Source organism: Perna viridis, chromosome 2, assembly GCF_037379345.1.
Source record: "Perna viridis isolate PV_CMFRI_1.1 ecotype Kerala chromosome 2, ASM3737934v1, whole genome shotgun sequence".
NCBI lineage: Eukaryota > Metazoa > Mollusca > Bivalvia > Mytilida > Mytilidae > Perna > Perna viridis.
Window position 1 is genome coordinate 15,856,965 of NC_142446.1, and position 11,172 is coordinate 15,868,136.

An 11,172-nucleotide genomic window follows, 5' to 3' on the forward strand; every position below is an offset into this window, starting at 1 on the left:
TGAATCTTCCTGCTTTTAGCAATGAACTACAAAAGTACTTTACACTTCTAACATACATGTAACATGTATCAGGATCCTTAATGAAAATCAAATTAAGTTTGATTTTATAACTGGAAAAGAAACTTCCCATTTAAGTACATGATTGACACAGTAGTCAAGTCAATGCTTTTCTTCCCACTAGAAGTGTAGTATTTTCAACATACATTTTCTTCCTATTCAACACTAGATCCTCATGTATTTGTCATTTCAGATGTGGTACATTTTGTTCTATCTTAGTTAGCAGAAAGCCTTTAAGGAAATGAAATACCCAATAGTTAATAACAGGTGTAAATGTACATAGGTCAAGAAGTAGTTCTCTCCAGGAGATAATTCTCTCAAACAAAATTTTTGTCATCACCAATTTCTTAATATACCTTTATTAACCTGTTTATTGTATGCTGTCAGTTGTGTAACATTCGTATTGTTCTGATGACAGCCCTTTGTTGGATTTTACATAAATAAAATAATTAGAATTTTAATTCATCCATACAATCAGTTCTTGCTCAAAATATAATGTCCAACAGATTGCTGTTATAGAGCTCTTGAAAAAGAGCTATCACATCTACAGTCCTGTGTCATAAGTATTTTTATGCAAAATTACAAAATGCCAGAAATCATTAGTTTTATAGTACAACTTTTAAAGCTTATATTTATATAATATTGTTTTTTAGAGGAATTCAATGATACTCATGGAATGACTTGGCCTGCTCAGTTTAGAGACATACACATTATTGAGAATTTGTGGCTCTGAATAAAGTGATCTTTCAAAAATACAACTCCAAACATCAATAACACAGTAAATTTTCTAAACACTGAAACCATACTTCACTGTGGATCGTAACAGGAATCTTTACAACTTCCTCAAACAAAACTGGCAATTATTGGTTCAAAAGATAATCCAATGAAATATTGAGGTAAGTACTGTATTTTCACTTTATATTTTTTTATGTCCAAAGAGAGATAATCCAAAACAAAATTATAGGTCCGCCATCTTGATTTTCGTTAATACTTACGAAGTGGTACTGTAAATATTAAATGCCCTGTCAACTTTTGAAAAGGACAGGGTAATCATGGAAAAAATGGCACTCTGTCATATAAGAAGTAAATTTAAAGGCACACCATGCAAGCATTAAATCTGTAAAGGGAAATTTACAGAAAAAAAGCATGTTGCTTATAATACCCATCAATAATTGCAGAACACCAACTCTCTGTAAGGAACACTTGACGTTTATTGAGCTATAAAAATTTTGAACACATTGGTGAAAATTACTTATACTGGGTCAAAGGTGGGCTACTGTATTAATCTATCACCACCATACTACATACCAAAGTCAATAAATTCAGAGATATTTTTTTCTCTTCTTAGTGTAGTATTGCAGCACTCATCATACAAAACAATCAACACGTCCAGAAGAGTCTCAATACTCAGAGCTTGTCCATTGCTACTCTGAAGATCAGAGACATACAAGCGGGTCAACTTCTTCAACCTCTCCTCTGCAGACATGTTCCAGATTTGTTCAGACATTCATAGGATACGAGTAATCTTTTCCTGAATTTTCCTCATGCATCCCAGGATATTACCCTGGACATAATGTATGGTTCATCACTAGCGTTTTTTATTACACATAGGCACTGAACGAAAAATGGAAGTTCTTTAAATCAAATAAAAAATTACAATGTTATTGAAAAATGTCAACTTCCGTGGTATTTTCTTTTTGAATTTACGACGAAGGACCCGGCAAATGATATAAAAAGCATTATATGCTGTATTTTTTGTGACTATATAATTGACAGTGCATCTATCTATATATGTCGAGAGCTTAAATTAAGTTATTCTTGAAGTTAACACCCTTGGCATTCCATTTTGCACATCGAGATACGTCAAACATGGCCGACAAGTTATCAATGGCTATAGGAAGCCGTTCTACGCAAGCGTAAACTGACGTCACATTGTTTATATTTGGCGCACCTGCTTGATTGTGTATTGCACGTGTAATGCATAATTGAATTTATTTAGTAAGTTATTTTTTGATAGGGCTTTCTTTCTTCTTTGAAGAGCTCTACCTAGACCTCCATTGGGTCAAAGTTGTACGATTACTTCTTATGAGAGTAATTGCCCTTGAAAAGGGAAAGCATGATAATCAGTTAAATCAATATTCAAGGATTTTTCCAGTGATGTGCAAATGAATGTTTGTAAGTGAAATAATTTGTTGATTTCCTGCTGATCCGTCCCTAGTGGATCTGTCCCCATGTGGATCCATCCCCTATCATTAACTCAATGCATTATGCATTAGGAGTTCATACAGTTAAAATATTAAAAATAAATATTGAAAATGAATTATCTTATCCTTTTTCTACAATGTACATGTCTTTTCTTAAATTTTACATCATAAATGAAAGATGATAGTTCATAAAATATTATTAATATAAGACCTAATTAAGCACAGTTTAAAGTAATTACATATGATTATTACATTACAAAATGAAAAGTGATTAGTCAATTTAAGTTCTTTTTATCATTAATGGGTTATTATTTTCCACTTGTCTTTAATCAAGATTTTTACAAATTCAACACAGCATCCAAGCCTAACCCAATCTTGATTTAACAAAATAATGAACATCAAAGATGTAACTCAGAAAGAAAAATACTGCCTGATATTCTGCTGCTTTTTAAATAAAAGAGAATGGAATACTTCTTGCTGTTTCAAATATTGCAATGCCGTATCATTTTATGGTTTGCAACCTGGACATTCATCCTCGCCAGCATGCTTTGCTTGTGTGATCTTTATAGTTTGAATGTTTGTTTGCGAACGTATACATGTGTGAATGAAACAGCATGCAAACCATGCAAAACCTTAAAAATTTTTTTCATTTCTTAGATAAGAATTTAGATTTCTTTCTTGAAAGTGTAATGGCGGCAGTCCTAAATAAAATTGTCTATAAATAAAAATTCCGATATCAATTCATACAATACAATTTTAGAGGGGACAGATCAACTTTGAGACAGAAAAACCTGGGGACTGAAAAGTAAGGGGATGGTTCAACCTGCTACCATTTTGTTCTCCATGATCATATAATAAGGCCACCAGATTTTATATTTGTCCAGATGTGCGAGTCAGCTCTATACAGCTCTATACAGCCTTTATTTTCATAACTAATCTAAATTGATATTCAGATGCTTTTTTTGTTGTTTGTCACCATAAAGTCTAGTCCAAGATTGTTTTGATAGCCATCGGCTGATTTGCCAGACAAGCTGGGGTCATGGGAGCTTGTCCCATATCAGACCATATCAAAATCACTGGATTTTGCTTTAATGTCAAAATTCTGTATTTCAAGGAAAGACAGTTATTTATTGTTGCATTTACATCAGACAACATTATTGACATGTTTTTCACTCTGTGCGAAATTTGCACACTGCTTATTTTTACAAAATTACACAATATTTGACTTTGTGATCTTGTACTTCACAAGTTCAAGATCACAATATTTTGTTAATTACATGTATTTTAAATTTCAATTCTCAAAACAGGAATTACTGCAGAATAGCATATACATAATAATCTTAATAGTATAAACTTTCATTACATACTTAGTCTTAACTTTTCAAGAGCCATAAAAGTAGTAAATTTTAGTATCAAAGTGTGCATGAAAGTTATTGCGCTAAATCATGTGTTTTTGATATGGAAAGAGCTCTGACATACCATGGCCCCAGCTTGTCTGGCTAATCAGCCAATTGACGTCAGATAAATCTCAGACTACATGAAGCAGTGGAGGACTGGATAACAGCATCCCTATCACTGTTGGCAGTTTTGGATCCAGAAATTCTGAAAAGAGAGAGGTGACTGGGGCCATCCCCCATTGAATCCATACTGCCTGTACAACTGTAAGGTCTTATAAACTTATCATCTATTAAAATATTTGGAAGGATCTATTGTAATGTAGTGTAGATGTGCACTTTATACCACCCTTACGATTCAACAATCATATTTTTGCAAATCAAGAAATGACTTCAAATTTTCGCCATTAAAGAATAGGTAGTTAATCTGATATTATTAAGACTTTACTACACAGTGAATCTGTAATACCCTTGTGTGGCCTTGAGTGAAAATTTTGCTAGACCTACCTAGTTACCTGCATTTCTATAAATGTGGGTCCTAAAATACATTGTATCTTTACTAATTATTTTCTTCAACATTTTGCATTTTTCCTAGTGTCATCAATGTCATCAATGGTGACGGCAGGTCTAGAAACCACTCTGTCCATCAGTCTTGCTTAGGGGTACCTACTTTGTGTAATATGTATTTCAATAATTATTGAATTAATATTATTGAAACTGCACAGCAGTTAATATACATATTGAAGATGTGCACTATGATGGAGAAATGTTTTCAGCTTGTAGAAGTTAGTCATTTTTTGCCACTATATGTTGTTGACAGTAACTACGTTGCATAATCTGTAACTTGAAATGTTTTGAACCAATATTACTGATTAACACATTCCTGTTTATTTTCTATCTTACCAAAATTAAGACTATTGTAACTTAGATGTACTTGTAGTTTACCACATATACTTTGAATCACCTAAAAACTCCTGTTCCAAATCTTGTTTTATGCTCCTGCCTTTAAAGGTACATGTAGCAGCAGGGCATCTATACCGAATAAATTTGAAGTTAATGTTAATTTTTTTTGCAGTGAACTATTTTATATGAATTTTGACTGTATATAGACAACTATACCAGTACAACATACAATGTCAAGGGTTCGAAAGTAATCTGTACAATGAAAATTTATAAACAGAAAAGCAGTACAGTTGTACTAGCATTAAAAGTTGGTCTGGTAGTTGAAGCTGGAGTCCTTGGTGCCAGTTACCTTTTATTCAAAACATTGAATGAGTCAGCAGGTTAGTATAATAATTGCAAAACATACCTTTTCTAAGTTAACTGAATTTTGGTTGCTTTTCAAACATATATTTGGAGAACTAAAATGGCACATGAAGTTGATAGAGCATGGACAGATAGAACAGAATCAACAAGGCTAGAAACAATTCAAACCAATTAGTGAACATGGATATCATCAAAATGCAGCAAACATCAAGCTAAGAGTGTTACCTAAGCTATGTCTTATTGACACTACCATTTTAGTCTGAATGATGAAGTATGACAACCAACAAACAAATGAAGTTGTCAGTATTCCACACAATGATTTATATCCTCATCATATTGATAAGAAAGATTTCCAACTTAGATTTCTTGCAGCATCTTACACATGACTACCATACTATTAAATGGTTAAAAATGGAATGACTGTATTAACAAAGACCTGGATTCAATGAGTGGCCCTTTATTGAACTTAAATAGGCAAAAAAACACAAAGACTAAGAAAAACATTGCACAGACCTATTGAACTTATTTACAGTTTTCATATCATAACTCATATGTTATGCCACAGCTTACTGTTACTGCACAGACTTATTGTATCACACTAGACTTCTTACAATTAGGCGTCTGGAACAGGGTTCTGTTGCTGCACAATTGAAGTCATCACTGCAGAAATTTTATGGTCGACATTATGAACTCGTGGATTGTTACGGTGTATCCGTCTCCATCATGAAAACTGATTTGCTCAACGTGTCATAGTTTTTCTTTCCTCTTTCGTTTACCCTGGACGACTTTTTATGAGCAACTCGGCGGGTATTTCTAGAAAAGGAGAGGACGTTTAGCCTACTGGTACACCTGGTCCATGCTCCCAGTTTTTAGTAGAGTTTTTTCACTTTTACTTTTGTTTCTTTGTACGTGTTATTTTTGTTGTTTTATGTCCTTTGTTGTGTGTGTCTGTTTTCCATGTCTGGTCTTTGTCCCTGTACTACTTTCTTTAGATTTCTGCTGGAGTCTTGGTTCCCTTGATTGCTCTTGCTAGATGCTTTGGGAAGATGTTTTATATATTGACCTATTATTTTGTTTGTTGGGCTGTTAGTATATAGATGAGTTACAGATTTAATTTAAATTTCAGTTTAGAACATCAAAAATGTGGATACTAATTCTTGAAATTGGAGTACAAATTATGAACAATGGTGATGTGCACCTTTATTTTCATTGTAAATATGAAAAGAGATTGCACATAGCTAATTTATAGTGGAAATTTCCATGTATAACAAGTATCTCTCACAGTGTTTCTGATACAGCTGTAGAAACAATATGTAATCATACTAACCGGGGGATGACTGATATCAGTGTGCTGGTCTTTGGGTGGCAAGGTGGGTGTAGCTGTACGGAAATGTGTTCATATGTAATAAATATTACACTCAACTATTTTCATTGTAAATATGAAAAGATGTTGTTTGTCAATGATCAGGGTTTTCCCATTGAATCATGTTTTCAAAATCATGAAAGATGAAATTTGACTGATCAGAAAGGTCATAAGAACAGAAAGTAGAGAGGAGTGTTGTTAGATCCTACATGTGGTGACTGAATGGAACAATTTATGAGTCTGATTGGTCTTATTTTAATTAGATTGCCTTTTTTTCATATATGAACTAGTAATAAATTAATTTTAGAAAGTCTGTGGATATTGGCAACATTGAAAATAAATGCATTAAACAGTAACAGACAGATTTTAAGGTGCCTGTTCAGTTTTACTGAAAACTCTTATACAGTTTTTATATGTCAGAAAAATAACAATTCCTAGACACATTATGGAATAACCCTCCTGTCGTTGTCATTATTGGTGTCCATTAACTTTTGATTACAAGTCTAATATGAAGACAAGGGGGACCCATCTCTTTCTTTTCTTAAAATTTTCACAGAATCTTTATAACATGTTTTCATTGTGTATTTCTTATTTTAGATTTTGTTCCATATCAATTCGGGAGTTTCACAAAGCAAAATCATAGCAAATTATGAAAAGGGGGACATGGGGTATAGGGACATTCCGAATCAGTATGGAGGTAAAAAGTGCATGTTAATCAATTTTTTTTCTAATAAGTTGAATTTCAAATTTTGTGCAATATTGTGTCCGTAATGAACTTTAACTCTCTATGTTTAGGCGTGTCAAAAACTAATATTGTGTCCACATGCCCCAAGTGAACAAAGTTCAACATGCTGTGGTTATTATCATGTTGCATGCTGCAAAGCTCATTATTATCATCTTATTTATGCATAAGCGGTTTTTGTAAATATGTTTTTATCCTATGCTTGAGACCCATTCTTATGAATTCAAGGGGTCATGTGATGAGACTTGCAGGCCCTATGTATTTAGAAGCATTGTTATTACTTATTTTTTACTTCCAGAGAAAAGATATCAGTACAGGAATCATCCTTATTTATTGGAATGTAAGTAGTAATGTGATTGTAAAAACCGTAAACATCATATGTTTTCCTGCTATAACTTGAAGCGTTTTTGTGCCTTCACATCAATAAATTTTGGGGCATATTGTTTTACCCCTGTTCATCCACCCTTCCCACATTTTTTCATGTGATAACTCATTAACATTTGCCCAATGAAAATGAAACTTTGGGAAAGTGTATGTTCATAGTGTTTCATATTTTGGTGTTTTGAAAAATTTCAATTTTTCATTCTAAAATTTTGGAAATTTATTCATAACAAGAGGCTCCCAGGAGCCTGAATCATTTACCTTTCTTTTCAAGGGCAGCAACTTTAACAAAGAGTTGCCAGCAATTTTGACTCATGAAGATTTTGGTAGGACTTATCTTTAGGTTTGGGATCATTTCGTCAATTGAAAGTTTCTATCTACTATAGTTTTCAAGATATTGGCTGAAAACTGTAAAAGAATGCCATTTTTCACCTCTCAAGATCAATAACTCTAACAGGTATTAGAAAGAATTTGACTAAACCTTACAGTTTGGGAGATATATGAGAAAAACTTCTGACTGACCCCCTTTGTTCAATTTTTAGTAATGGTGGCCATATTTTTTAACAGATAAAAAATCCCCACATCGTATCTATGCAGAATACCCTTAGTAATATTCGTACCAAGTAAGATTCATATTGTTCCGGTAGAAACTACCAGAAACAGAGGAGCAGATTTTTTAAAGAAATAACATTAAAAATAGGAATAAAATATCGAAGAAGGGCAATAACTCCAAATGGCTTAACAGATTAAAATGAAAATTTGACCAAAGATGTATCTCATCATACTGAACACCTTTATTCAGACAGAATTTGGCTAAACCTAACAATTTTGGAGATATATGCAAAATAACTACTGTCTGACTCCTGTTCTATATTTAGTTCTATTTTTGTGGGGCCTCCAAAACCATTAGGTTTAGCCAAATTCTTTTGATTGCTGAAATGATACTTATTATAAGGCTTACAAAAGTCTCTAGGGATCATAGTTGTCAGATGACTCCTTGTAAGAGTTATCACCCTTGAAAGGTGAAAAATGATGTGTTTTTTTTACAGTTTTCAGTCAATATCTTGAAAACTATGATAGATAGAATGAAACTTTGAATTTCTGAAATGATCCTTATGATATGACTTACGAATGTTTGCGGGAATCAAACTTGTTGGATGACTTCTTTTTAGAGTTATTGCCCTTGAACGGCAAACAATTATGTTTTTAGCAGTTTTTTGGCAATATTTTGAAAACTATTATAGGTAGAATGAAACTTTCAATTGTTTACAGGTGATATTTGTAAAATGCAATGATTTAATCAGCAAGTTCATAATCAACAATGTTCAGGTATAAAATAGTCAGATTAATGAACTCTAAATGCAGATTTCTATAATGAAAATAGTCTTGCATATTTAGGCATATATTTCTGATAACACTCTACCACTTCAAATTTTTTTTTAAAACATTTGAAGTTGTTTTTGTATTGGAAATACCCTGGGAATGACATTCAGGTCAGCTCCATTATCGGAAATGAGACCTCTGTAGCTTTTTTGGAACAGAATATGTCAAAGGAACTACATAATTGTACAAAAGCTATCTGTAGACTTCTTGTACTAAAAGGATTATATTTTGTGAAGAAGCTTAAGTATGCATTATTTGGAACTGATTTTCTTTATGTCACTCCAAGAAGTAAACATGAGGATTGTTTAGTACACTCCCAAATTCTTGTCAATTAAAGAACAAATCTTAAAGGAAGAGAAAGATTATGCATCATATAATGATGTGCATGAATGAAAATAATGGTTTCTATAGATTTGGTAGATTTCTTTTGCGAGCCTGATCACAGTATTTCTAGTTTTATCAACTACTAGCATCTGAGAATGAAATAACGTGACATTGGGAGAAAGGTTAATAAATCAAATGTTGATACATCTTTCTATAAGTGTCAGTATAGAGACTTTCTTATATCTTTCAGTTTATTACAAGATTGACGAGACATTAGGTGCAGGAGAAAAAAGAAGATCAGATCAAGAACAATGGAAGAAAAACTATCATTCAAAGTGATTTAGTTCATTTGATTTATTGATTTGAAGATTGAAATGGTCAAAATTTCAAACAGAATTTAAGTTAACATCTACTCCATGTATATACATACACAATAAACTTTTTACATATTTTATTTTTTTTATTTAATTTCTAAGAAATTATATGTGCTCCCCAAGGTGCAGTCTGATACAAACACAAAGGTCAAATCCTGCTTACCAAAGAACCTAAGTGTTCAATTTATTCATCACTTGGTGTACCGGTACATAATTCTAGGCAACATTAATATTTTTTCAAATTTCTTCTCCAATGAAACTACTAGAATTCAAGGAATCTTGGTAGAATTATTCCTTAGGTTGTCCTGTACAAAGTTAACGCTTTGATTTTTGACCAGTAAAAAAATGGCTGTCATTTTATACCAAAAATGGGCAATAAGCGTCTTACTCCAGTTTTTCACCTCTATTTAAAAAAAATGTAACAGATAGGAAAAAACAAAGATTCCTTAAGCTCTTCAGTTTAATGACATCTCACTGGAAATATGAAGTTGATCAAATGGGTCTCACTAACCACTTCTAACGTTTCCATTACTTAACATGTTAAAAAAGTAATTTACAATGTTTCACTGTGAATTCTCAGGACTTATGACATGTTGAAGTTGCATACCATTGCGAAGCTTGGAAAATAAGGCTTCCAAAATCATTATGCTAATGGTACGATGATCGTAGAAATTCTTCACAAAGTTTACTTAAATAAATAATACTGAAAACCCATGTTTTTACCTTTTCTGCTGACAGCATGGAGGCAAATTACTAACACACATAAACAATATTCATACACTTGTGTAGTTAATTACATGTATGATTTTAAAGTATTTTGTTCTCAGCTTTACTTTGACTGCTTTCAATCATAATACACACCAATAATGCACTTACAAGGCATGTCTAGGTTCATTGTGTTTTTGGTACTACATACGGGGTGGCCATTTGACCCGGAAGTGGTTAGCGAGACCTTACCCACGTTGGAGTTATTGCCCTTTTTGGATTTTTTTTGCTGTTTTTGATATTACTTTCAAAAATCTTCTTCTCAAAAACTACTATACAGAATTCAATGTAAGTTGGTATTTTGGTTTTTTTAGGGTATCCTTAACAAAATGACCGTTTTGATTGTAAAAATGTGGCTGCCATTACTAAAAATAGAACATAGGGGTCAGACAGCAGATTTTTGCGTATATCTCCAAAACCATTAGGTTAAGCCAAATTCTGACATGGATAAAAGTATTTAGCATGATGAGGTCTATCTGGTCAAATGTTGGTGAAAATCTGTTGACCCATGTTGGAGTTATTGCCCATTTTGGATGTTTTTTGCTGTTTTTGATATTATTACTTTCAAAAATCTTCTTCTCAAAAACTACTATACAGAATTCAGTGTAAGTTGGTATTTTGTTTTTTTAGGGTATCCTTAACAAAATGACCGTTCTGATTGTAAAAATGTGGCCGCCACTACTAAAAATAAAACATAGGGGTCAGACAGAAGATTTTTGCGTATATCTCCAAAACCATTATGTTTAGCCAAATTCTGACTGGATAAAAGTATTTAGCATGATGAGATCTATCTATGGTCAAATTTTAGTGAAAATCTGTTGACCCATGTTGGAGTTGTTGCCTTTTTTTGGACAGTTTTGCTGTTTTTGATATTACTTTCAAAAATCTTCTCAAAAACTTCTATACAGATTTCAATGAA

The 11,172-nt window shown here is 32.6% G+C and overlaps 1 protein-coding gene and 1 long non-coding RNA gene across 30 annotated transcripts in view; one reads left to right on the plus strand and one right to left on the minus strand.

Moving 5' to 3' along the window:
* The window catches only part of LOC148623807 (serine/threonine-protein kinase MRCK alpha-like), a 58,866-nt gene extending 56,906 nt beyond the window's left edge, over positions 1-1,960 (minus strand). For all 27 annotated transcript variants that reach the window (XR_015919510.1, XR_015919509.1, XM_088565955.1 and 24 more), the window contains exon 1: positions 1,366-1,960. Coding sequence is in view for 25 of the 27 variants with exons in the window: in XM_088565955.1 (XP_088422081.1) it covers positions 1,366-1,564 (199 nt within the window). In the remaining 2 variants the exon portion in view is untranslated. The remainder of the gene's footprint in view (positions 1-1,365) is intronic.
* On the plus strand, positions 1,913-9,568 carry LOC148623808 (uncharacterized). 3 transcript variants are annotated; one of them, XR_015919513.1, is made up of 5 exons: positions 1,919-2,055; positions 4,731-4,938; positions 6,882-6,981; positions 7,325-7,366; positions 9,365-9,568. It is a non-coding gene; the product is annotated as an uncharacterized LOC148623808 (long non-coding RNA). The 3 variants fall into 3 exon arrangements; XR_015919511.1 differs by lacking the exon at positions 6,882-6,981 and having other exon boundaries at positions 1,913-2,055; XR_015919512.1 differs by lacking the exons at positions 1,919-2,055; positions 6,882-6,981 and adding an exon at positions 2,078-2,232.
* Positions 9,569-11,172: the final 1,604 nt, after the last annotated feature.